Here is a 27345-nt window from a genome sequence, read left to right as displayed (position 1 = left end):
CAAATTCTCATAAATGCTATTGAATGCCGTAGATAATAGTAACACTGTGTACACTAAAACTTGTGAAGAGTAACTCTTCACAATAAATACAGTTTTTGTGCACAACTACACTGTGAATGTTCAGGTGTAGTATTCAAAGAAATTGTGTATCTTGGAAACCTCAAGCGGACATCTCTGTTCTAACATATGTGTAGAGCTCAGGTATGGGTTTTTTTAAGAAAGGAATAATTGAAGCAGACATAAATTCCTGAAACATTAATTTGACTGTGGGACATATTGCATATTGTGTGACTTCAGAATTAAAATTATTGCAGAAGCCTACAGATGACTCTGCAGCTATCGATGCTCTATCAGGTGACTTTGATACTTGTGCAAAGGCTCCTGCCACACCACAGCACTCAAAGGTAGGACATTTTCTGCTAATAATTTGCAAAGTAAATCAGTTTTTCACTACTCTCTGAAAGTTCCTCCCTTTTCTTTGCAGTGGCTCAGTTTAGGTTTAGAGCTAGCCTCTTTGGAAGATGCTGTCCAGATGTAGTGATTGTCTTACTGCTGTAATGGCAGTTTGATGCGTCTTGCTGTGTACTAAACATTTGGGAGAAGGAAGGTTTGTGGTATTTAGAGTCTTTTAGAGAGGTAAGACAGGCTTGGAGAATTAAGTTGAGCAGAGAATTGTGGTAACAGTTTTTGTACAGATTAGAGTGTCTGAAAAATGTAGAGAGGCAGAGAAATCTTTCTTCAATGATTGCATGCACTACCTAGCACTAGTTGTAGGCTGGAACTGAGAAACAGTTCAAGAGGGTTTTGCAGAGAGAAATGCTAGGAGTAGAAAAGAGTTTTAGATGTGTTAGGGAAAATAGTGGAGCTGACAAGAAAGGTGATGAAGGAATGGACTGGAGAGGTCTTGTAATGAGAAATGGAGCGTTTATTTGTCATATAATCATCTTCAACACAGCTGACAAACAGCCGTCAGACTTTTCCCAGTAAAGTGCTGCACATGCGACGCTATATGAAATGAACTAGCAGTGGAAGCTGCATAAATCTGGAGGTCACCAACGTGAGGATGGTGTTAGAGAAGGGATGGTTGTGCTGGAAAAGAGTGTGAAGAAGGGGACTGCGATTTGGTCTACATGTGAGAAGAATCACTGTCAGACGTGCCTACTGCTTGCTCTTAACCCAGCGTTTGTTACTTTGAGCGTGGACAGGGGGAGAGGTCTTGTATGGCTTTGAGACATCCAGCATGCCACTACAGTCACCTTACGTGCTTCCTTGGCAGAGGAGCCCAAGGGTGCTCTGGGGCACTGGTGGGATATCAGTGCGAAAATTGTGGACTCCTTTTGTTTTCTACAAGTGCTCAAACTAGTTAAGAACTAGTAACTCCCTCTTGTTAGCCATTTGCTCGCTTACCCTCTAGCATGTGCTAAGCAGAAAGGAGGCTTGATGTTAAATAAATTCATGTACAAGGCCAAGTGTAAGGTCCGGCACCTGGGTCGGCGTGATCCGCAGTACCAGTACAGGCTGGGGGATGAAGGGATTGAGAGCAGCCCTGCCAAGAAGGACTTGGGGGTACGGGGGGATGAAAAGCTGGGCATGAGCCGGCAATGTGCGCTCGCAGCCCAGAAAGCCAACCCTATCTTGGGCTGCACCCAAAGCAGCGTGGCCAGCAGGTCGAGGGAGGTGATTCTGCCCCTCGACTCTGCTCCGGTGAGACCCCACCTGCAGTGCTGTGTCCAGCTCTGGGGTCCTCAGCACAGGGAAGACATGGACCTGTGGGAGCAGGTCCAGAGGAGGGCCAAAAAATGATCAGAGGGCTGGAACACCTCTTCTATGAGGAAAGGCTGAGAGAGTTGGGGTTGTTCAGCCTGGAGAAGAGAAGGCTCCAGGGAGACCTTACTGTGGCCTTTCAGAACTTAAAGCGGGCTTACAAAAAAGATGGGGACAGACTTTTTAGCAGGGCCTGTAGTGATAGGACAAGGGGTGATGCTTTTAAACTACAAGAGGGGAGATTCAGACTAGATATAAGGAAGACATTTTTTATGCTGAGGGCGGTGAGGCACTGGCACAGGTTGCCCAGAGAGGTGGATGCCCCATCCCTGGAAACATTCAAGGCCAGGTTGGATGGGGCTCTGAGCAAACTGATTTAGTTGAAGATGTCCCTGCTCATTGCAGGTTAGACTAGATGACCTTTGAAGGTCCCTTCCTACCCAAACCATTCAGTGATTCTATGATGTGATGTGTTCTATCCTGTGCCCTGGTCCCTCACCTGCAGGCAGAGGGAACGGTACACATTTTTTTGAATGGTGACTAGTTTTCGTACCCGGCTGGGTAAAGCAGCTGCCGTTGTCTCTCGTCTGCTGCTGGCTCCTGCCAGCCCATCCCTGCCTTTTTCCTGCAGTAGTGACCTGCCTGCTTCCCGCAAGGAGGAAGAAAAAACAAAGCTTGAATTTAATCTTTGATCTTTGACCAAACCAGTATATTAGCAGTCAAAAATTAAATCCCTTGGACAGACACAGCTGTGGAAGCGTAACCAGTTCCCAAGTGAAATTCTGCATTAGCTTCCTTAAGGTTATGCTACAAGGCACCCAGTTACCCAGAGTGACTTACAAGTTTGTCCATACTTAAAATGTTGATTATGATTATCTGTGCTTCTATGCTGTGTTTGTTCCTCTCCTGGGGGGCAGAGAAGAAGCAGCTTGGAAACTGAAGTTCAAATCAGATGTAATTCCTGGGAGGAAATAGCTGTGTTTCCAAATAGCTCTTCTGACCACTGCCATGCTTCCCCAAGGGCTTACCTTGACACCGAATCCTCAGACAGCTTAAGACAAACTACTGGTGTTTTAAGTGCTGTTTTGTTTGGTTATGAACTTGGAGCTAAATCTGCTGCTGCAACATTATTGCTTTGTAGTAAATACAAAATCTGCCCATGTATACCAGCTTTTTTATCTCTGTATGCTTTCTGGTGCCCTGGTCTCCCCAGTATTAAACAAGGCTTCAGATTCCAGCTTGCTGTAGACCAAGGGCAGTAATTCCATGCGTGCATCCTGTGTTGAGCTCTCTCCCACCTTACCAACCACATTTAAAATAATGTGTTATGGCAGATGTCAAAGTAGGAGCCATCAATTCTCTATTCTTTTTGTAACTGTAATTATTTTTTTTTCTTTGGAGTGTAGGACAAAAGTGGAAAGGAAACCGTCACCACTAAAGCAACCCCAAAGGATAAAGGAAAACCCAAAGACCCTAAAACGGTAGAAACATACATATTGTAATATCGACAGTCATGGTTACCATACACTATAAACATGAAAGATGGGCAACTGGATTTTGGATTCATAATACATGGATACTACTTTGGGGAGAATTTTACATCAATAGGTTGAACTTGATCCATTTTTGTAAGCGTGTACATAGGAGAAAAGCACCTGTCTATTTCAAGGGAAACGTTCAATAAACAGAGGCTAAAATATGCTTCTTTCAGAGAGACTGTGGTCTTCTATGGGGGGCTCAGTGCATGCTCCACAGGTTTCTCATTCCCATATTTGCTTATCTAAGAGTCACACTTCACATGCCTATAGCTGCCTTGGGATCCCCATCACTCCTCGCTTTTCTTGACAGTTTTAAATAACTGCATTCTAAAGTGATTAGAATGTACTCCTCCAACAACACATCCATTCCTCAAATTATTATCATAATCTGTTTTAAAAAAATGAATGAAAACCTACATATATTCACAAATAAGTACACAGAATTAATGTGGTGGGAAAAGGAAGGCATTGTTTCTATATTTAAAAAAAAAAAAGAAAAAGGTTGCTTGGCTTTTGTCATCCAGAAATACAGAAAATGGATTTAGGTAAGGGTGAAACTTTTCCCATCACATTGTTCTCTCACAGGATGCGTGCAGGTGGATGCCTGAATCAGATGGTAATATCTGCTCTGGAAATCATATGTTTCATGTTTCAAGTGATGGGATTTTTCTTTATGATGAAATTGCTACACATGCCTTTTGTGTAACAACAGAACTGTCTTACAATTTTCAATGTGAAATTGGGGGCGGTCCTTAACTCCTCTTCAGAAGGATGTGTTTTTTAATGTTGTGACCGGATCACAGGCATGGGTAAAAGGATGTTGAGAAATAGGATATGAAGAGGTCAGCCACAGCCTCTTGTTATCTGTTTTGTTATCTGAAACAAAGCGATGGTGGAAAAATGAAAATATATATACACAACAGAAGTTACAAATACCGTTGCTAAACTTTCTGTATTTCAAGCGCAGATCATATTTATGTCTGAACTGTGACTTCTGATGAGTATCTGTCACTTTTATTTCAGATTTTAGCAGTTTCTTACTGTCTCATGCTTCTCTGTCTCTTTAGGCAAAGGGACAGTCCTCCAGCAGCAAATCTGAGAAGCAGAAAACAAGCTAAACGTTAACATTATTGGGTGAGATTTCTTCCTCTCTATTCTCTGAACTACCACAAAAACAACTCATGCTAGTGTTGTTAAAGCTATGTTTTGTTGACAGTCGTTTAACTGAGCCAACACACGGTTAGAGACACTGTGAGGCACAACACTTGGAATGACTTTGACCTTCAGTGTTCCTAGGCAGAAAAGGCCTTACTTTTTTTCACACTCTTTGTCTGTGCAGTTTGTACGGAATTACTTCATGTAGCTAAATTCCTTTAGGTTCATGTAACTAAGGATTCCAAGGCATGACACACTGCTTCACTAGTGAGACCTTTTTACAGAGTAATGAAGACCAAGCACATCTCAACTGGTTGTTTTTATCTTTAGGACAGTGAGCTTATGTCATTATTTCTGCACCAGGCTAATTTTGGAACAGTGTCCAGAACAGATACAAAAAGCCCCAAAGCTAAGCTGGCAGGTATAGCAGGTTTCAGTGTTCTGCTCTCAGCTTTCCCAGCACAAATACAGCCTCGTTCTGTGCGTGTGTTCCCCTGCCACCTGTACTTAGCTTGATCACACCCTTAACGTAAGGGTAAGTAATTGGCGTCCTTCAGCATCATCATTAGTTCATGGAAGTATTCACCTAACTACACTTTGATGCTTGATACAAGTGCTTCAGGCTGGAAGGTTTGCTGGGGTGTGGAGGAGAGAGGCAGGGGCACGTCCAGCGCCAGGCTGCGTCCACCCGCCTGCCAGCCGGGAGGGTCCGAGTTCTGGCTTCCTGGAGAACCTGCCGAGGAGCCTCTCTCCGCCGACTGCAGAGGCAGTCCTGGCTCCTCTCAGAGCATCGGTAGTTACATGCAGCGAAATCCCGTGTGAAGGTTTGGCAGCCGACTTCAAATGGCCAAGGCAGCGCTGCATCGTTACTGCGTATCTGCAGTGGACGGCTGCCCTCACTGCCGTATCATCTCTTGTGATATTAAAGTCTTCCTGGATTCCTTTCTGTCACTAGAGACTTATTCTTCCCAGATTCATTTTGTGAATTTTTTTTCCCAGTAAAAGCAGATAAGCACTCTTAACTTTTTTTTCTTTTTCTTCCCCCCAGGATCTTGGCACGTCACATAAAACGTCTTCTTTCTGTTGGTGGATAATTATTTCTGAAGAACAAAAGCTGATGCAAAAAGCATGTGGTTATTCTCGGTGTTTTTTGTCCAGCAATACTTGCTGGACTTTTCTCATATTTTCTTTTTTCCCAGTAGTAGACTAAGGTGGTGTTTGTTTTTGTTTCCCTAGCTGTTCATTTTATTATACTCATGTACTTTGACTTTTTTGTAATTTTCTTCAGTTTTCAGAGGGAAAGAATGCTTTATATTTGCAAGAAATATATTTCATAGATGAATAGCAATGCCAAAAAAAAAAAAAAATCTGCAGACTTTTGCACATAATCTCCACATAGTGCCTGTAAATCTCAGAAGAGTATGTGCTAGCATTTTTAACGTTGCAGTGAATGCATTAAGTATTCTGGAATATAACGAGCTTTAGTTATCCTCAGCCCACCTCAGCCTAGCTGTGCAGTCTTTCCTCAAGCCAGTTCCTGGTAGGAAACCGTAGGTAAGCTGTGGGTAGCTAAAGAATGAGAAATTGGGGATTAACCGCTTCATCAAGCGCATCTAGTAATAAAACAGGTATTTTGGATGCTGCCTTAACTGTAGTTAGAACAACAAAAACACACCAGATAAGGACTTTAGAGGGTTTTTTTTTATTTCCAATCGTATCTGTACTGTTATCTTGTAATTTCAAGCGTCTCCTGGACTGAACAAATACGAATCCTAGTGTAACAATGACACCGTTACCATCACAGAGGAGGAAATAAAGAAGGTACATGAGCCTTGGCAGAGGTCAAAGAGAAGTTCAGGTCAACAGGCGGACTTTCTTGTATTTTGCACTGTTTCTAGTCCTTGCTTCTGTTCCTCGCACTCCAGAAGGGAATGCAGAAAATAGGGCAGAAGTTAATGCTGCAAGGAACAACGTCACATTCACCTGCTCTGCAAGAGAACAGGCAAGAGCAGGCACCTCTCCTAAGCCTGCTGCAGGCAGGGCTGTCGCGACTGAGGTGTGCCAAGTGCCTCCATGTGTTTTCCTCTGTCTTCATAACCTGCAGAACATCTTTTTGCACATCCTTGCACACGTACTGCTTCACCGTTAGCTTGCAGAGGAAGGTCATACCAACACTTGTACCGATACCAAAATCTGACCCTAGTGTGTAGCATTGCAGACAGAGACAGCCCGGAGATTTAAGTTGGGGATATTTACACTTCTGACTGTACTTCACAGTCTGTACTGAGAACCTGTGTCACACTAATAAAGTTTTTAAGAATGCATTATGATGTTCGTAACTTTTCATTTATCACTGCTGTTATCTGAATAGCTATTGTAAGACAAAAGAAACCCTAGAAATAATTTAAAAAGCCAAAACATTGGCATATTAGAACTGAATATAATGTGTTTTAAAAAAACCTGCAAAATACTCGTCAGTGATGCTTCATGGCACAACCTGATCAAGATCCAGCTACTGTTTTTTCCCCTTTCCTTGCAGTTAACTAGGACCAAATTTAACTTGTGGACTCCCACTGTGTAGGCAAGCAGCTAAAAGGTTAAGACATAAGCACAGGAGTCTTCAGAAACTAAGTGATTATTTTGCTGAAAAATTCCAGGTAGAATTTTTGTGGAAACATACAATATACAAATGATGAACAGTCGTTCCCAGGCGACAGAAGAAACGCAGTGTTTTAATGAAGTGTGAGAGCCCTGCCCAGCATCCCCGTACCTGTTCGGATTCTCTCTGGACTGTGCAGACAAGCAGTTCCGTCTTGCGTGCTTCTGGTTTTGTGAGCGCGCTTCTGTCACAGCACGCCGAAGCCCAAAATGTTGATTAGTGTCCGCTCGTACAGCTCCATCAATGACATTTATCGTGTTGAGATAAATGACATATCAACGTACCCGTTTGTGACGCCCCCTTTGTTCCGCAGAGAGGGCTGCAAGGCATCTGGATACGCACTGGCTAATTGATGCTTCCTCAATTTGAAAAAAAAAGGAGAGGGGAGCAAGAAGGGGGCTATGGTATAGTAGGAATAGTACTTAATTTTCCCCAAAGTTGAGAAGCTGAAGATGAAGCAGTTAAAGCAGAAAACAGCAATGCAAACTACTGCTCACAACAGCAAAAGAAACGAAATGTGCAAAATAACACAAATGAAGTACTTTATCTAGAACCGTGTAAACGAATTTTATTTTTTGTTAAATTGCCTTTTCAGCTCTGAAAACATTTTAAAGCAAGCAACAGTCAACAGTGCCTCAAATACCAGAAAAGGTTGTACGCATGATGCACAGCCTGCTCAGAATTCCTGTTTCCCTTAACGAGGTCAGAGGTTCACGATGCCTGGTATATAAAAGGATATGGCGAGCGAAAGGAAACGGTATTTTCTGTAACGTCATGACAGAGGTTTTCACCCTCAATAGCAGAACCCCACAGCCTTTCTGAACTCTAATGAAGCAGGTTTCAGCTACTTGGGCAGGTGTAATTTCTAGTTGAGAGAAGAGCAGGCAAGGCACAGTCAAAAGCTTATGATTAGTTCCAGGTTATGCATTTTTCCTGAAGTCTTTATCTTTGTTAAAGGTTCTGGCTGCTTCAGCGTATCAGTGAGGAAACTGAGACAGGTCAGAACCGCAGAGGAAATAAACGCTACGGAATCGCACTGAGGGCATGGTTGTAAGAGCAAAGAAATCAAGTGCATTTAAGCATATGTGGTAATTAGTTGGAATTTTTTTTTTTTAAAGTTTAGTACAGAAATAAAAGGTTTCTGCAGGTAAATGGAGGCAGCCATTCACAACTGCCTGTTGAAAAAAAACCCTCCACCAAAAAAAACCTCACCTCCAAGATTTCAATTTAGCTTTCTTAAGTAACTGTCCCTTCCGAGCACATGATAGTAATAATTTCTCTCCTTAGAGCAATGAGCTTACAATTCTTACCATTACCCTACAGGTAAGATATAAAGACCATTATGAATGACTGACTGTCCTTTTAAATGTCAGTGAGTACATGTGACAACGGTTGCATTTCAATTAGGTGAAACAGGGATAATTAAAAATTCCTGCTAAAACATACTGATGGTTAATCATCTGAAGTGAAAATCACTGATTTTTTTTTTTTTCCCCTACACAAAATGTATGTACTCATTTCCTGAATGTTCGCTAAAAGCGCACGCATATTTCCAGCGCAGGCAAAGTATTTACATCAGCAGCAAAAGGAGTGGGGCAGAACCCCTGGGAGAGGGTGATACTCGGGGGACAGAAGCGCAGCAGGGACTCGGCCATCCACACCACCGCAACGACCTCCGGCCCTGAGAGACTACAATAAAGCTTGCATAGACCTAGTCCTTCTCATATTAACTCTGACAGATGCAATTTTAATTACAGTCGATACTTGGGGTTTTTTTTTTAATTATATGTGAAGCGTGATCCCAGGTACACGTTTGTAAAAATTATTCTCCTGGAAACATAAACCGTAAGGGTAAAGACAGATGCAAAGATGGCTTTCCTCCAGAGCTTCAGTGCACTTCTGTGTTAAATAGAGCTGCCAGTTCTATCTTTGTAGGAAAGATACTGGAAGGGTCAGCATTTGCAGGGGGAAAAGTTGCTCTTGGTTGGTTGCCTCCCAGTACCTTCTGCCTTTTCAGAAGCAGTGTATTTCAGATTTCTGGTAGTCAGCCTCCCCTACGCCTTAGTTCAGTGTACAATGTTCCTTTTCTCTTAGAAGTGTTACCTGGTGAAAGAGATCGATGAATGGTGTAGTTCTGCTCCCAGCAAACCACAGCCATGAGAGAGAAAAACAGTGAGCAGCAGCATTAGACTGCCTGACAGCTCCTTCCACAGAAACTGATACAATTGAGCTGTCCCTCCAACCCTGACTTTTCACACCTTTTCAGTGCCTTTCAGTTATTTCTGACAAACATAAGCAAGCTGCCTTAATTTACAGACGGTTGTTTTGCAACCACGCTTTGACTTTCTCAAAATTTCGATCCATCCATTGTATATTGTCTTCGATAGTTTCAACAGCTTGCTGGACACAGCGGAGCCGTGTGCTTTTTTCCTCCAGAGAACTGAAGAATTCTTTTACCTGTTGACAAAAATGTGAAAGAACAGTTGATGAAGTGGCAGCGATGTCTCTTGGGTGCACAGGAAGGCCAGCAAGAAATCTGTGATCCTCAAACCTGGCCTTGGGTCTTCCACCCCCTTCCCCCCCACTCCCCACCCCCAAGAACAGTTTTTTAAAAAGATTTCATAGTGGCTGGATCTCACAAGCCGAGGAAGATTACATTTCAAACTAAATTATCAAACGTGCAGTTGAAGGGGCTGTCGCGTTGTGCGTGGGGATCCACCTGGTTCCTGCTCATTCAACAAGCCCTTGCAGCCATTTAAGCTGCGGCACCCGCAGGCAGGACGGCAGCGTTTCAATGTGGACATCAGCAGGGAGAAGGAGCATCCCCGGCTCTGCCCGATGGCTGCTCTGCTTCTGTCCTGGTTTCGGCTGGGACAGAGTTAACTCTCTTCTTAGTAGCTGGTACAGTGCTGGGTTTTGGATTTAGTGTGAGAATAACGTTGATAACAAGCTGATGGTTTAGTTGTTGCTAAGGAGCGCTTATCTTAAGCCAAGGACTTTTCAGTTTCCCATGCTCTGCCAGCAAGCAGGTCTGCAAGAAGCTGGGAGGGAGCACGGCCAGGAGAGCTGACCCGAACTAGCCAAAGGGGTATTCCATACCATGGAACCTCATGCCCAGTATATAAACTGGGGGGAATTGGCTGGGAGGGGTGGATCGCTGCTGGGGCATCGGTCAGCTGGTGCTGAGCGACTGCATTGTGCATCACTTGTCTTTTCTTCGGTGTTATTTCTCTTTTTTTTGTTCTATTCCTTTTCATTACAATTACTATTATATTATTATTATTAGTCAGCAGTATATTTTATTTTACTTTAGTTATTAAAGTGTTCTTAACTCAACCCACAAGTTTTACCCCTTTTTTTTCCCCTCCTCCCCACCCCACTGGGAGGGGGAAGGGGGAAGCGGCTGCGTGGTGCTGAGTTGCCGGCTGGGGTTAAACCACGACAGCTCCATAACACACCTTCACTGAAGTTCGGTTAATGTCCCAGACTGTGAGCCAGAACGGGTGTTCCTGCTGATACAGGCAACGGGGTGGGACAGACGCCAGACCTGGCAGCTGTTTTTAGTAAGAGTTACCTACATTCACTGGCGAGCCACTCGTTCAACCCCTTAGGAGGAGCAGCAGTAGTGTAAGTGTTGATAGTAAAATACTTTCAGAAGTTTTCCCTACATGGGGAAGTCTGTGCCTGCTTTTAGTTTTCTGAAAAAAAAAAACCAAAACCCTCCAATGCCCCCAGTGCTTGGGAAGCCACTAGTCTCATCCTTGAAGCACTGGGGAATGCAGCCACTGGAAGCCTGGAGGCTGCTTCTACTCCTCGAATTCACTGCATTCCCTGTGGCTGCTGGAAGTGTTGGCAGCTGCCTTCCTCACTTTCTTCTTTTTCTTTTTTTAAAAAAGGAGGCACTCCTAATCACAAGGCTCACTGTGGAAACTTAATACAACCTCAGACTTGAGTTAGTGTTGATGGTAGACAGATACTTTCAAAAGATACAGTGACTGCATATTGTATAAATTAAAATACATCATTTTCTGATAATTTACCTTGATGAGTACGATACAAGATGCAAATACTTGTACAAAGTACAAGAAAGACACAAATAGGATACAAGGAAGGGAGTTGCTGGATTTTCTCTCTCAACCCTATACTGACTTTGTCTGTGTTCAGAGATGTGTACCAAAGTCCCACGGATCCCCAAGGCAGATGCAGTCACATTTCTGGGTAGGACACAGAAATGTCCCTGCAGTCCCCGTCACTGGCCAAGACGCTGCTATTGACACACTGAGAGAGTCCACTCAGATGTACAATGAAGACTGAGGACCAAGCGCAAAACAATGTACTGCTCCCTACGTTCTTTCATTTTGTATTTAATATGGTTGCATTCCTTATGGCTGTGTTTTGCCCGAAAGCAGAAAATTTTAAAAGCAGCAGCTTCTGAAGTGAAACTGTCAAGGATGCCACTACATGTGCACATTGACCAGTCTGGGTTTTTTACCATCGACAAAGATTGTGGAATAAGTAGACAAAATGATTATCATATATGACATCCAGGAGCATGGAGAGTTCTCCCCAGAATAGAAGATGTAGAACAGTGGTGTATTTCTCACTGTCCTTCAGCATCTTCCTTCTGTCCACTCAGTGAGAACACCTACTTTTTTTCCCCCTACTACTTTCCAGAGTGGGTAGAAAATATTAATAGAGGTAGGTAAACCATGAACGCTTTGGCAGACAAACATTCATACTCCGCATCCAAGCCCACTGGTTAAACAAAGAACATCTTTCTCCTTGCCATTGACTTAATGCTCTCCCTTGAGTAATCTAACTCATCACCGCTATAATCTTTTTTCAAGGAAAAGGCAGGATATTACCCTGATGCTTCATAACGGGTCATGCTTTTACCATGTAAGGATTTAATCCAAATTCTCCTTTCAGCTATACTACAACTATTTTTTAAAACCAGAATCTGAATGGCTTACCTGTGCAAGCTGTGACCTTGTCGAGTACTGACTTGTCACTCCAGTGACAATGCTTGCTACGGAAGTCGAACCGAGTTCAAATCTGGCAAAAAGAATCACCTATACTCAGAAAATGTCTATTTTTGTAGAAAGTGGAGGTCTAAAGTACAATTGGGTAGAGAAAGTAAAACAACTTATGTTACTTACTTTTCTACAATTTTCTCCCAATTTTCTTTTAAAAACATCCAAGCTAGATGATAGCCAGATGGGTTTCTGGCAACATATACAATAATATGTGGAAGATCCTGAGTTCTTACGATGTCACCACGCAGACCTTGATCCATTAACCTAAGAATTAGTAACAGAAATGGAAGTTGTTTAGACCAGTAGATAAAGCTGACAAATTACTATTCCCTTAGTATTTGGTACTACGGTTGAGAGTTCACATTTCTAAAGGTCCTGACACATCGTTCCTGCTGGGTTACTTCCAACTTTTCACAACGTACTCCTCAGCCACATCCATCTTTCCCATTTCTGTTACTTTCACAATTACAGTTACTTGGCAGACCTGCATTCTGAACATAAAGGATAAAAACAAGGCTACATTTTGCTCCTACTCAAAATTGCCAAATTAATATGAACCTCGCGCCTCCCCCTGTAAGAAAAGTATTTGTTCTACACTGTCAGTGGAAAATTCAGGCTTGCAAGTGCTGCTCATGACTAAGGTGTCCAAACAGCAGTGCAATGCAAAGAATAAATAATAACATTATGAAACAGCTAAAGTATGTCTCCAGTGATATCTGAACACAGCTAAATCGCTGTCCCACGCTGTCACCCCCATCAAATGGCATAAATCAGGCTCACAGAATGCAGGGTTTGAAGCTGACACCTGAAAACCTCAGTGGTGCTCAGCTCTCTTAAAAGCAGGAAACCTCAAATTTTTATAAGAAATGTACAGCATATGCACCTATAATCAAAGTAACTACTAACGTAAATAAAAAAGTGCCTGTCAAGCAAAGATAAGGTATCTGAGTAGCTGTTTTATTGTATTTTGTCCTAATTTGCTACTGCAAATTCTGAGCGCATTCTGACTCCTGACACCAAAATGCAGAAATGAAAAGGTGCAGCCACTTCATCTGACCATATTAACTCTGTAAAGCATTTTATACGTCATGAAATTCAAAAGCTGTGAAACAAGACTCTGAATAATTCTATTTCCTGTCTCAGTGTTTGTAAATTTTCCCCAAACACATTTCTGTTCCTGTGTAACTACTTACCACTGAAGTTTGTCCTTACTTCTGCTGAAGCTGAGAGCTAATTCAATGTCCTCTCTCTGTACACTGAACGACTGCAGCTTGTATTTACTAAGGAGGAAATCCCAGCCTTCGGATGTTTGTGCTCCAACAGCATACACTGCTGTCTTCACATCTGCTGGCAAGCTACAACAAGTTGAATACCAAGTTAGTCTCCACGTCGTATTTAGGAATACACGTAGAAACGCAACCATGTCACCACCACATGTCAACTGGCATAGCAGACAATTTATTAAAAAATACTGGTCCCTCAGGGGTATTAGAAAGTGATCCCTGTGGCTGGGAAACAGTTACATACATCAGGCTGTATCTCAGTATTGTTCCTGCCTTGGAAATAACTGCCAGAAATTCTGGACTCATCATTCCTTTTTTTTTTTTTAATTTATTTTTGTATTTTCCTTTCATAGCTATGCCCAGTCAGATACCGCTATGGTCTTCTTGGGCCTGCCCAGAACAATCTCTCAGAGACATTCTGGAGGGTGTTTTAGGGAGTTCTTATGTCATGACAAGAAACAAAAATTAGGTGAAATTCATGAACAGTAGTTACCTATTTTTACCACAGGTATAGGTCAATCTTCAGACATATAAAGGAGGGAACACACGTTATATTCACTTTTCAGAACGTCTTTAACAACCCAGGTTGTGGAGTACCACATGATGTATGTGCTAGTTTGGGCACATACTATGCACCAACATGTGAAGGCACTGGGAAGCTAAAGTATAAGACACAAAACTAAGAAGGTTCAACTTCAGAGTGCGGAAAGGACTGAAGTTTAGCTCTTGTCATAAATTAACTCTAGTGTAATTAAACAGAGTACCAGAAAAAATAGTAATAGTTACAGAACAGACCTCAAGGTTCCATTGGATTTCTGCCATTCTGTAAAATATCCTTTGGCTTTGTCCACGCACGGCTGGTACCTGCGCACGCACGCAAACAGCAGGAGCAAGTGCCTAAGCAATCTCTCAGACACTGAGCCTTCATCACTCCAGGACTGCTTGTCAATCAGGTCTTTAAATAGATTGACTATATAGTCCTAAAATGAGGTAACAATAAAGATATACTTTAAAGTGCGTTTTACAGGGTACGGGCAGAGTTAGAAGGTTCCAGATACTTAAAATGTTACCTTTAACTGTTTGTCTGTACCATCCGTATTGCTCCTCTCCATAAGCCTGTGTATAGGAATCAGCTCCTTCATACCTTGGAGTACAGGCATGATTTGTCTTTCATGTTTCAGATATAAAGTTAAATCAAAAGCTTTGGAAATTGGCAATTTTTTTATTCTAAGGAAGTAGAAAAGAGGGGATAAAACAAGTTATAATTAAACTTAAAGGGCAACCTTAAAAGCAAAGTCCAAGTCAAATGTTTTTCAGAAACCTATGAATAGGAAAGCCTTAAAGGTATTTCCGAATCCCTTTTAACTTTGCTTTGTGAAGTGAAATGCGGCTGAGCAGCTACATAAGCTATGAAACCTAGTATTTAATCTTCAAACTAAGAAATGGACTGCAAGAGAATGATTTAGAAAGATTAACTTTTTCCCCCCATCTCTCACGTGCTAAGGTGACCCCAGCACGGCCTCTCCCTCTTGCTCTCTCCCCACTATTGCTTTTGCGCTACAAACCACATACATACAGAAGGAATCCAATGACTGAGATAATTTCCTCGGCAACACCTTTCTAGCTCGACATGTAGATATTTAGCCTGCAGTAAACATCAAAGCCACAATCCCAAGTGCTGCTTCGCTGTCTTTACCTGACTTTGCAAACTGTCTTCTACCTCTGCCAGGATACATCTCAATGATTTCTTCCAAGAGCAAACAGAGAAAATGCAAGACGTGTTTTCTCACTGTCCCTGTTCATTTTTTCATCCTTCTGCAAAACCTTTTTTCTGCTTCCTTTCCATGTCAGCTCCCTGCACACATTCTCTTCTTGTGCTTATTCACCTGCCTCTTCTGACTCAAAATACAAGTATGTTCTAGTCACCCATCATAAAACGAACCCTGCTTAACCCAATTTGCATCTCTAATTGTCCCTTTTTCCTTTCCTCTCTGAGCTCCTTGAACATGCTGAGCAATCTTTCTTCCCTCTCCCCTTTTCAAACTAGAAAGACGTTTCTTCTTCTGTCCAAACGAAAATCTTGACTAGCCCTGCTGACATCGCCTTGTGAGCTGCCACCTCAAATTCGTATGATCTTAATTATCTTCCCGCTCCCCCCACTACACTCTTTCTTGAACACCATACACTCAGACCAGTAGTTACTTCTGTCGGTTCTTTAGTTCTCTGTGACAGGCTATGCACAACTGTTTGCAAAGCACCTCGACGACACAGCCTTTTCTAACGCGTCCACAGAACTAAGACTAATCACGATCATCATCGCGTCACGTCTTTATGACTGTAATAGCCTTGTTTCTAACTGACAAATGGCACCAGCATCTTTCCAGGTGCAAAAACATTACCCTAGTCCATCACTTCACATTGGCATCCTTCCGTTAGCATGTCTTTATTGAACACGACATGTTTCACTAAATAGGCTTAGATAAATCCACTGTAATCAAGAGAAATCCTGGGTTTACACTGCTGTAAGCAAGAAAATAATATGCTCTCAGTCTAATTAATAGATTTAATGAATACTAAGTCCATTATCAACACTTCCTTCCTCAGTGTATATACTCTTAAACACAGAGTTTGTATTTTTTTCAGACTTGGACAGAAGGCCTTACGTCACGAGCTGGAATACGTTGCTAATGAGACTTGCTCTGTCATTGCTGCTAATCACTGTATGGTTCTCTTTCAAAAGGTTAATCAGACGATCCCATCCATCATCTTCGTAGTGCACAATGTAATACCCATTCATGTCCACATTGAATTTAACCCACTCCACCTCTTCCGGAAGGATAATGACATCTGGAAACAAAAACGTTACTCCTTTTTTTCTTAGTGATTCAAACGCGTCCTAGTACTATACGCAGTAATACTGTTACTCTCGTTTCAGTGATTTAAAGAACACAGCAACACGGTTTCTGAATATATTAAGAGATTGTTATAGCGATATTATTGAGCAAAATTTGCTTCTCTGGTACTAGTAGTTCCAGTTCCCCATTCTGAAAAAAACCCTGCAAAACGAAAAGGCTTGCAAACAAACTGAATAAATTAATCGCCTAATTAGTCAAGGAAATTACCTGCTTTAGTCGTCATCAAAAATCTCTGAACAGTGTCAGATTTACTGGTAATGTAGGTTAGTGGAATGTGCCACAAGTACCTATTGCAAAACAGAAGTGCTTTGTTTAACGAAAGAACTTTGCAACAGCTTCTCCAGCTTGTCCCAGTCTAACCGCCGAGTAGTATCTTTTGCCCGCACAATAATAGCAACGGGCTGCACCCACACCTCTGACTTCAGTGCAGAGCCAGATGCATCTAGCCAGCTTTCGTTTAGCTTGCTTGGGGGATCACTGACACTGAAGCCGCAACAGCATGAACTTTCCAGCCTAGTTCCACTCGCAGGTCTCCAGCACAGGCTCACCCAGCTCACCCAGCCGCTGCAGCTCTGCACCTACTGGCACCTCAGACAGGCACGCAGGGTCCAACGACACCTACGAGTACTACTGATCCTGAACTACACAGGGAAAGACTCACAATCAAGCAGCCCAGGGAGCGTTCCTCAAGAAACAACAGTAAAAGCTCTTACTGCACGTCACTGTTTGCCATAGGAGAGTATTTCGGTTTGCGTGCTGAGATTTCCCCATTTTGTTTACCCTGTGGATGAAGGAGAATGTACTCCCTTCACGTAGCGCTCCTGCTGCAGGTGGACATTCTTCCCTCTCACTGTGACAGTTACCAGGGGAAAACCTTTTTGCAGTGTCCAGGTATCCATCATTGCCCTCACATCAAGAGTCTCTCCTTTAGTCCAGTGCTGGTTTTTAGCGAGGGAAAAAGAAGACACGTAAGAGGAGGAGGAAGATGGGAGTACACTGACAGTGAAACAGAAACGGGTACATAAGAACTCCATACAAGCCGCTGGGTATTTGTAAGCTCTACATAGGTATGTTTAGACTGGATGTCAGGACATCTCCAGCTGCTTTTCCTGTGGACACTTTCATGTAGTTAATAACATCTCTTGAAGTACTTCTGTTTTTCAGTCAGCCCTGGGCACAGGAGTAGGATTTCTGTCCAATCTCAGAAAAAACAGATTTCCAATGGAACTGAAGAAACTTACGCTCTCCTTAGAACCATGCTCAAGTGGCAAAGAATGCTTTTGGAAGGTGCATGTATCAATGCCACCGCACGGAATAGTAATGTGAGAGTGCAGAGATACGTGTCAAACTCCTAAATACTGATGGGTAAAAAACTAGATGCTTACTGCATTTGACGATGACTGTTGGCTTCTTCTGCAAAAACCATCACCTTGTAGTTCATTTTTGTCGGTACCTACTGTAGGGCAAATCTGAAAGGGGGGGGAAAAAAAGTTTTGGTCATCTCTCTTTGATGTCATAATCATAAGTACTGGTCACAGTCTTCAGTAATATGTTAGAGAGACACATTATTCATGAGAAGTCACAAAATTTGGAAAAAAAAAAAGAGAATAAGGAATACTTGCATTTGTCAAGCTGTTCCACAAATCTTCAGTTTTTGTATTCTGATAGCTGTATTTCTGCAGGTACTGCACAAGTCCAGCTTTAAATACATCAGCAGTCATGTAGTCCCTCAGCATATTTAATATACAAGACCCCTGAAAAAAAAGAGTGCCAAAGTGTTTACAAAACTACTCCTTAGCTGGCAAGATGCTTGTTTCAGAAAAATTTCAGCATGCTACTAATTTACACAACAGTTCACTGTTGTCTGTCTCTCTGATCAAAAAAATAATCGGGTTTTATGTATATTGAAACAGTACCTTGTTTTTTTCTGATCATTACTCTTAAAAGTATCACTGATTGAGTAAGTTATGTTATTATTTTTTTAATTACTATACAAGCCAGCACCATATAATGCACCAGTGAAAAACGCTCCTTGGGTTAAGAACCCAAAAAAATGGTTTAAGACTAAATTGATCCAGAACAGATAGAAGAAATAAAGGCTTCCCCATTTTACCAATGGAAAAGACAACTGCTATTTGAATCCACCCAGGTGTTTTGGACAACGAACTATTCAAGTCGTAAAACCATTAACACCATGTGTAAAGGACGTCTTATATGTACGGGTGAAATCAGTAAAATACAATTGTATAGTACAAGTAGTACAACTGAAATCAATAGCAGTTATGTATTTTACCTTCTCATAAGAAACATCATCAAACATTTCTAAAATTTGAGCTGGATCTTCCACTGGAGTAGATATAGGATGTGATGAATTTAATGCATCCACTGCCATGGCATGAAAACATCTCGTTAAGAAATGGTCTTCCTGATAGGAGGCAAAAACAAATATTACTACTAAATTTAGCTCAGCGACCACTGAATCCCTATTCATTCACTTTTCAGTTCATTCCACATGATCTTTAAATCATACAAAGAAAGCAAAACATATCTTTCTTTTTATTCCAGAGCATAAAAAAACCCCAAACAGTAATACAGCCAGCCAAATGAGTTCTAGTGTTCTAAACTAACTTAAATAGTTGATCTAGTTGAAGACATCCCCACTCATTACAGGAGGGGTTAGACTAGATGACCTTTAAAGGCCCCTTCCAACCCAAACCATTCTGTGATTCTATTCTATGATTCTAAATAGTTGAGCTAGTGAAACCTAAAAGTAGCTCCAAAAACACACCCGCACATTCCAACACTTTGATGACAGAATGGTCAGTAACCATAAAAACAAATTTAAAAAAAAAAAAAGGTGAATTTCCCTACTATCATGCCACTGTATTGCTATGGCAAAATTCTGCCCAGACGCATTGTTCATCTCACTTTGGTAGAAAATTTCACATATTGGACCTCTGCTAAAGCTAGTGGAAGGATTTTAGTGTTTTCAAGTCTGACCCTATTTGATGAAATAAGATAAAATAATTTCTTTACATTTTTGGAAGTCTAAATGTCTTTAAAAAAAGAATACACTTTCACTGCAATCATTAACTTCCATCATAAGTTCCTGAAAACATTTACATATAGTGAAATCAACATTCCTACCCTTCAGAGTTAACATCAGATAATCCTCTCAAACAGAAGTTTAAAAGTGGTTCACAGCACAAATCTGCTTGATCTTTATCCTTACTAATTAGAAGGCAGTTATAAAATAAAAATACAGTAACTGCTGCTTACAACTCTCAGTTCTGGATGGGTAACACTGACTGACACGAACTCCATAAATTTTGCAAACCCTTCATTTAACCACAGATCATTCCACCACTCCATGGTAACGAGGTTGCCAAACCACTGTGGGGAAAAAAAGAAAAGAGCTTCTGAAATTAAATACACAATTTAGCACAAAAGCTTCTACTGACCTGTATGAAACTGCATTTATAGTATGTTATTGACCTCTAAGGAACCCTTTTTTAGTGATACAGCTTGCTCTGCCCTCTTCCCATTGCACTTCTCATGTTAATGGTAATACGCTAAAACACTGTCTGCCATTCACGTTCCAAGAAACCTTGTAAAGAAACCACGTTTGGCAGGAGAGCCACCTGTCGAACAGTTAACCTTTCCAAACTTTTATGTTCCTGTTTTGGTGGCCTGCAATTAACTTCAAGGGCTGACAGTGGTGCAAAGGCCCCGCAGCACTGGAGCTGCTGAACTGAACACATTTATGTTTACAGCCCGCCGCGTCCATGCGGCCTGCCGGGACTCCTTCACCAGAAACAGTCCTCATGATTCACAGATGAGCACCCTCAAGCCGAAGCAGCTGTTGTCAGCTTATAGCTCCAAGATCCCCCTACCCACACAGGATCCATCAACCTCGACCCCTCTGCAGGCCCATTCAAACTCCTTATTCTCCCCCAAATCTCACCTGATGAGCCAGCTCATGGGCTATTACCATAGTAACCCCAAGTTTAGAAGATGCTGAGGACTCTTCAGGGTCATACAACAACGCAGACTCCCGGTATGTGGTCAGTCCCCAGTTTTCCATAGCACCAGACTGAAAATCAGGAATAGCTGCTAAATCTAGAAAAAATATTAAAATAGTACTAGTATCATTTTACTCAATAAAGAACTCACTCACCTGCTCATCCCACTTCATGACTGCTCCCACACATACCTCCTACATGTACCACACATACTTGTAAGGGCTCTCTTAAATGTAATTGCAAAAACATACTCTAAAAAAAAGGCTCTACACAGAAGACAAGGATTTTCATTTCCCACTGGAGCTTTTCAATCTGTCCTTAAGTTCTGTGAAGCAGCCAGTTTAAAAGCCTGTGAGCCAAACCTGGCCCTGTCTTAATACTCTAAATTACTGATTTTGTGCTATTTTACTCTCTATGCTTAATAATGTTCTCGAATACATTAAATTATTTAACGCTTACCTTGTTTAGGTAAAGGATACGGAATGCCGAAGTAATCCTCATAGAAGTCTAAAAGTTTCACTGCTGCATCCAATGCATAATCAGCTTGGTTGATCTTGTCTGGCACCGTGTACACAGAAATCTACAGCAGACGAGCAGGCAGCACTTCAATACCAGTATCAAAAGCTTGCAGAAGTTGTTCTTTATCACAGTTACTTGAATGACCATAAAACAGGACACTAGCGCACACACACCTAACACTTCTCATACAAGAGTTACTAAAACACTTGAAGAAAAATTTTTAAAACTTACCCACCAAAACTTATGCCCCTACAAAAACATCTACAATTTCCACCCCTACCATGTTAGAGTTGTTCAACTGACACAGGTTTACCTTAATGCTGATTCTCCATGAAAACTATATTTCATTTGCCTTTAATTATATAATCTTACATGAAACAAACTATGTTACCAATGCACATAATTACCAAAAACTTGTGAAACTAATGAAGGTCAGAATGCAAACTGATTGTCCAATTACAAAACCAATTTCTTTCTCTCCTTTCATTCCTGTAAAACGCCGAGATACATAAATCTGATCATTTAACTGAAAAGTAAACCATTATGTCTTCACACACACTTAAATACAAAAAAGCTCTTAGAAAATGAGACAGAGTTACCTTAACTCCATGACCGGTTATTTTGCTGATGGATTTAAAATCCGAAACAATAAAGGCCACAAGGTATGTACTCATCTTGACAGTGGTATCAAAATGGTCCTCAACAAGCCAGGGATTTATATTCACAGACTTCACCTAAAAAAAGAGCACAGCTCATCACCCAGTAGCACCACCTGTGAGGACCTTGGCACCAACAATTGTGTTTCTTCTCAGTTTAAAGGTACTAGATTTTAAAGATAGTACATTACATTTTAAAGATATTACATGACGTTTCAAAGATACACTGGAAAGAAGTCATCCCCATGCCCACTCTTCCCCACACAGAGAATGAAAACACATATATGTACACATAGGGACAGTTTCACTCATAAGCGTTACTTACTTCTACTAGAAGTAAAACTAGAAAAATTAAAACACTGTTCACTGCTTCCGTTTTCCTCAGTGTCTGCCAGCACACTGATCGAATGAATCTCACACAACTTCAGCTGACTAGAAGCTGTATAAATGTCAGCAGCCGTTCTTACACACGAGAGAAGTGAACTCCTCCAAATCGTGATTCAGTTACCGCAGATATCCAGTTCAGCATAAAATGAGCCGTGTGTTGGAGGTATCCATTTTCCCCTCTTGGTTACAGAGAGCCTTAGCTAACTAACTTAGACCTGGAACATGTTTGGCCACACTGAACTGTACCACTGGCATCCACTCCTTATTCATTATTATATCCATTTCTCTACAAAATAATTGATTTTTATACCAACTTGCAAAATGTTTCATTTCTGAAAGGTACGTGGGGGGGGGGGGGGGGGCTGCTGTTCCCTCATTTGTAAGTGTTAGTTTCCTTGCAAACCAGCAACTAATAGTACAGAAGGAAATTACAAAGAATCTCTTACGCTCAAGGTAAGATCAAATGGACAAAATATTGTTCACCCTATATATGCATACGTATTTATAATCACAAACAATATTTGTAGCTATTACATGTACAGCACTTTCACTCCGAGATGTTTTTTTGAAGTCCAAAGTATTTTTTTTCCCCCACAGAAAGGTCCTGCTTATCTGACAATTAATAGACATGAATCGTGTATTTACTTATATGTATTTCCTCATCCATCCTAAAATCTAAGATCAACACAGAAAGCATTTTGTGAGTAAAATAAAGATTATGGAGACTACGTCATGCTGATCATTCTCACACCTCTGCTGAGAAGCAGGAACCCAACGATGCATTATTTTCTTCATTCCTTTTCAACCTGGTGTCAAGACTACCAGCAATAGCACCACACACTCTCAATAAAAGTGCTGCGGTAATGTTCAGATCACCATTCCCATTAACAGCAACTGCCTGGATATTCTGTTCTCCTTTTGCTTTCTCCTTTCAAAGATCATCAATCAACAGCACATCGTTAAAAGTATCCACCTACAATTGGCATATTGGACAGTGCAAGGTGCTTCGGTTCCCTCCTAATCCTAACTGAAAACCTGGCTTTGAAGGCTGGTTCATCGAAACACGGGAAGGCCATCCGCGCCGCTGTCGGCTCAAAATGTGTCGCTGCAAGCACTCTAAGTGGGGGGAAAAAGAAAAGGGTTTTGGTCACACACCTTCGTATGCGCAGTGTTCAACCCCCCCCCCCCCCGATGTGTGAAAAGCGAGTAATTCCACATTCACAAAGAAACTACAGGTACTACCAAAAACTTTTGCATGCCAAAAAGAATTACCTGAGTTCTCCCTCCCGGGTCCTGTAGGTGCTTTTATAAAAGCCATGGAAGGACTCGGAAAGATTTGCGAGGTACTGGATGCTGAGAGTGTAGTTGTGCCCGGCCCGCAGCGGCTCGGCGGCGAGGAGTGCCACCTGCTCGAAGGGCTGGTGCTCCAGCACCCGCGCCTCCTGCGCCAGGCCGGCGCTCCCAGCCTCGATGGCAGCCTTCGTGACACGTAGGCGCTTGCCGTGCAGGATGACCGCGCTTGTCTGCCGGGTGACTGTAACCTCTATGGCGGCGGTGCCAGCGAAGGTCAGGGTGGTGAGGTTAGGATGGATGAGGAGGTGGTAACGCAGCGGGATGACGTGCTTGGGGAGCCTTACTGCGTCCCAGGGAAAAGGAGTGCTGCTGGTGCTGCTGCTCCTGCTGCCGCCCCGGTCACCGCCGAGAGCCAAGGCCACGCTCAGCAGTCCCAGCAGCCCCGCCGCCACGGCTGGGGACGGGCCTGACAACGGCCCGGCCCGGAGCAGCGCTGCCATTTTCAACGCCGCTTGACGGAGACGGTAAGAAACGGGAGGAACTCCCCCGCCGGCCACAGCCCTCAGGCAGGCGGCAACGCGCCGCAGCCCCGGCCGCCCTCAGCCCGCCCGCTACCTGCCTCCGGCCCGCCGCCCCGCAGGCCCCAGCGCTGCCGCCGCCGCCGCCGCTGCCGAGGGCGGGAGCGAGAGCGAAACCGAAAGCTCCTTCGCTCGCCGCGGCCCGGCCCGGCCCTGAGGGGCGGCCCGGGGGCGGGAGGGGAGCCAGGCCGAGCTCCCCGGGCCGGCAGGCCCGGCCTCCGCTTCCTCCTCCGCGGAGGGTCTTCTAAACGGACTGGGTTAAGCGCTGCGGCTCGGTTCCTGAACCGGAGCCACCTGGGTGTTGTCCCGAAAATCAGGATTCTTTCACGCGGTGTGCAAAAAAGCCGGTTAACACACAGAGTCGAGATATTTGTTTATTTCATGTCTGCGCAGAGATGGGTGCTAGGTGGTAACGCCACAAAGCTAGCCCACCCGGTTAACCCACGGTAAAGCATTTTATACCTTTCGAGCAACAGCTACCAGTATTTTTACAGTGTCACTTAGTTACTCTCGTTCCTATTGGTTCTCGCAAGTCTCATCCCCACTTAAAGTCGCAGCATCCTCTTTTTGTTACTGCGCATGTTCTGTGAGGAAGGGGCTTCTGTTGGTCGGCGGCTCTCCCTGCCTAAGGGTGGGTTTTCTAGTATGTTAATTAGGATAGGTCACTCAAAGTTCAAGTAGCTCTTTGGTTGCCCCTGCGCTTATCTTGGTATTTCTTTACCCACTGAGTTATGGTGTCATCGTATGTCTCTTCTCAAGGTCACGCCTCGTTAACTAAGTAGCATCCTTTGGTTTTCTCGCATATCTCCAACATGGGGAGGAGGTCAGAGGCGCTGGATCACGTGCATGTGGGTTCAGGGGTAATATCTCCATGGATATCATGGAGATTATGGATATCATCTCTAACTCCACTGTTAGATAGGAGTACGTTTATTAAAGCTTCAGTGCTGGAGAGTAATTTCCTTCTCTTAACAGAGGAATAAAAGGCAAGTAAGCCCTTAACATGTTTTAGGTCTCGGTGTCACTGCTTGTTCTTTTCCAGGCTATAGCAGCAACTCGGGAACACGTTACTTGCTGCCTGAGAAGTTTAAAACAGTCAATTCTAGTGTATCACAGAAACTTTTTTCCTTAATCTTGTTCTTAACATACAGCATCATTCCTGTTCAGACTTGGCTACGCTATGCCAAGCATGGCGTGTGAACAGGCTTTGAACATGGTGGGATTTGCTGGAATACCTCATCAGATGTAAGGCAGTATATTTACATCCGATTAGTAAATTTTATTGTAAACAAGCTCAGTAATAAAACCTACACCTTACAACTTCATCGGAAATTCTCCAGGGCAGCCATTCTCACGCCCGCGAGGACCATTCTGTGGGATTTCTGCGGTGTGAGCGGACAGGCAGGGAACAAACCTGAGATTTACCTTTTCTTTTCTTTTCCTGTCCCCACTCAACACAAATGCTGTCGGGACAAGCAAATGTCAGAAATATCAGTAAACATCTGCATATGGTCAGGTTCCTCAGGTGGTCTCAAACCTGATCCTCTCCTACGATGGGAGGGACTTCATTCCCCCAGTCCCTGCCCTGAGGTTCAGGGACTTGAGAGACATGGGAAGAGAGATTGCCACTGAAAACTGAGGCAAAAACATTGTTCAGTACTTTAGCCTTCTTCCATGTCAGTTGTCACCAGTTCTCCTGTCTTATTTCTCGGGGGAGGGGGTGTTGTGGGGGGGTGTACGTTCTTCTTTTTTCTGGCCAACGTACCTGTAGAAGCCCTTCTTATTGTTCTTCGCATCCCTGGCCAAATTCAGCTCCAACTGTGCCTTAGTTTTCCTGATCCCGTCCCTATGCAACTGGGCAGCGTCCCTATACTCTTCCCAGAATAGCTATCCCAGGTTCCACTGCCTGTGCATTTCCTCCTTGAGTTGGACCAGGAGGTCCTTACTGGGCCATGCTGGTCTCCTGCCTTCCTTGCCCGATTTCTTACACATGGGAATTGAGAGCTCTTGTGCTCTAAGAGAATGCCCTTAAAGAGGAATGTCCTTAAAAAGCTGCCAGCCCTGTTCAGCTCCTTTGTCCCTGAGGGCAGTTTCCCTGGGGGTTCCATCCATCAATTCCTTAAACTGAAAATTTGCTCTCCTAAAATTCAGCATCCTGACTCTACTTTTCACCTGGCCCACATCCCTCCAGATTGTGGATTCCACCAGGGCATGATCACTGCAGCCAATCCTGACATCTCCAATTAGTTCATCCATGCTGGTGAGCAACAGGTCCAGTAACGCTTCTCCTCCAGTCGGACTGTCTATCGCCTGGATTAAGAAATTATCCTTAACGCTCTCCAAGAGTCTCCTGGACTGCTTACAGCTTGCTGTGCTGCTTTTACAGCAGATGTCAGGGAGACTGAAGTCCCCCAGCAGGATCAGAGCCTGCGAGCGTGATGCTTCCTGTAGCTGAAGTAAGAACGCTTCGTCAACAGGCTCCCCTTGATCAGGCAGCCTGTGGTAAACACCAGCCACGAGGCTTCCTTTGTCAGCTTGGCCCCTAATTTTTACCCATAAGCTCTCAACCTGTTCATCGCTGTTTTCCAAAGGCAGCTCTCTGCAGTCAATCAATTTTTTTATGTAGAGGGCAACCCTCCCGCCCCTCCTTCCTTGCCTGTCCCTTCTGAGCTGTTTATAGCCATCGACTGCAGTGCTCCAGTCGTGTGATTCATCCCACCACATTTCAGTGACAGCGATTAGATCGCAGCTTGCTATCGGCACCATGGCTTCCAGCTCCTCCTGTTTGTTACCCATGCTGCATGTGTCAGTGCAGAGGCACTTCTGCTGGCCTGTCAACTGCGTCACCTACTTAGAGGAACGTGCCCCAGTTCCTCAGAGGCGTTTCACAGGTGCTTCCCTGCTGGCTCCATCAGCAGCCTCTGGCTCTTCTCTGTTGCTCAGAACTCCTTCGCCTTCCCCTGCTAACTCTAGTTTAAAGCTCTCCTTATCAGTCTGGCCAGCTTGTTGGCGAAGACCCTCTTGCCGGACTTGGTCAGGTGAATCCCGTCAGCTCCCAACAGACCCAGCTTCTCAAAGGTAGATCCATTATCACAGAAGCCAAAACCTTGAGTACGGTATCAGCCACACAGCCAGGCATTCACCTCTTCAGTTCATCTCCTCCTTCCTAAACCCCTTCCTTCGAGTGGGAGGATAGATGAGAATACCACTGTGCTCCAGATCATTTTAACATTGCTCCAAGGGACACGTAGCCTTTTTTTGTTCTAAGTTGCCTCATTGCAGTATCATTGGACCCTACATGGAACAGTAGGAGCAGATGATAATCCGTGGGGTTCACCAGGCTCGGCAGCCTCTCGGTGACATCGCGAATGTGAGCTCCTGGTAGGGAGCAAACCCGTCTAGAGAAATGGGTGGCAAATGGGTGCTTTGGTGCCTCTCAGTAAGCAATCTCCAGTTACTAATACTTTATGTGCTTTTCTGGTGGCACTGGCTCTAATGCAGGTGGGTGGTTGGTTCAAGTTTGCATGGTTGGCTTCTTCT

The 27345-nt window shown here is 43.4% G+C and overlaps 2 protein-coding genes across 9 annotated transcripts in view; one reads left to right on the top strand and one right to left on the bottom strand.

Annotated features, from left to right (window-relative positions):
• CAST (calpastatin) overlaps nucleotides 1-6779 on the top strand; it is a 64113-nt gene extending 57334 nt beyond the window's left edge. For 7 of the 8 annotated variants that reach the window (XM_050912602.1, XM_050912597.1, XM_050912599.1 and 4 more), the window contains 4 exons: nucleotides 315-404; nucleotides 3166-3245; nucleotides 4370-4436; nucleotides 5506-6779. In XM_050912602.1, coding sequence (XP_050768559.1) covers nucleotides 315-404; nucleotides 3166-3245; nucleotides 4370-4427 — 228 coding nt within the window. In that variant the 3' untranslated portion in view covers nucleotides 4428-4436; nucleotides 5506-6779. The remainder of the gene's footprint in view (nucleotides 1-314; nucleotides 405-3165; nucleotides 3246-4369; nucleotides 4437-5505) is intronic. The other variant, XM_050912598.1, reaches the window with a different exon arrangement.
• Nucleotides 6780-7670: 891 nt separating this feature from the next.
• On the bottom strand, nucleotides 7671-23727 carry ERAP1 (endoplasmic reticulum aminopeptidase 1). Its single transcript, XM_050912794.1, has 18 exons — nucleotides 23207-23727; nucleotides 22912-23050; nucleotides 21491-21625; nucleotides 20832-20952; nucleotides 20315-20469; nucleotides 19630-19743; nucleotides 18644-18775; nucleotides 17973-18104; nucleotides 17736-17819; nucleotides 17131-17288; nucleotides 16558-16637; nucleotides 16099-16282; nucleotides 14506-14662; nucleotides 14231-14415; nucleotides 13346-13507; nucleotides 12276-12416; nucleotides 12090-12171; nucleotides 7671-9573 (listed from the first exon to the last, which is right to left on the bottom strand). The coding sequence occupies exons 1-18, from the start codon at nucleotides 23725-23727 to the stop codon at nucleotides 9427-9429; spliced, it is 2829 nt and encodes a 942-aa protein (XP_050768751.1). The 3' UTR covers nucleotides 7671-9426.
• Nucleotides 23728-27345: the final 3618 nt, after the last annotated feature.

This window comes from Gymnogyps californianus, chromosome Z, assembly GCF_018139145.2.
Source record: "Gymnogyps californianus isolate 813 chromosome Z, ASM1813914v2, whole genome shotgun sequence".
Taxonomy (NCBI): Eukaryota; Metazoa; Chordata; class Aves; order Accipitriformes; family Cathartidae; genus Gymnogyps; species Gymnogyps californianus.
This window is presented reverse-complemented; position numbering and strand designations above follow the sequence as displayed.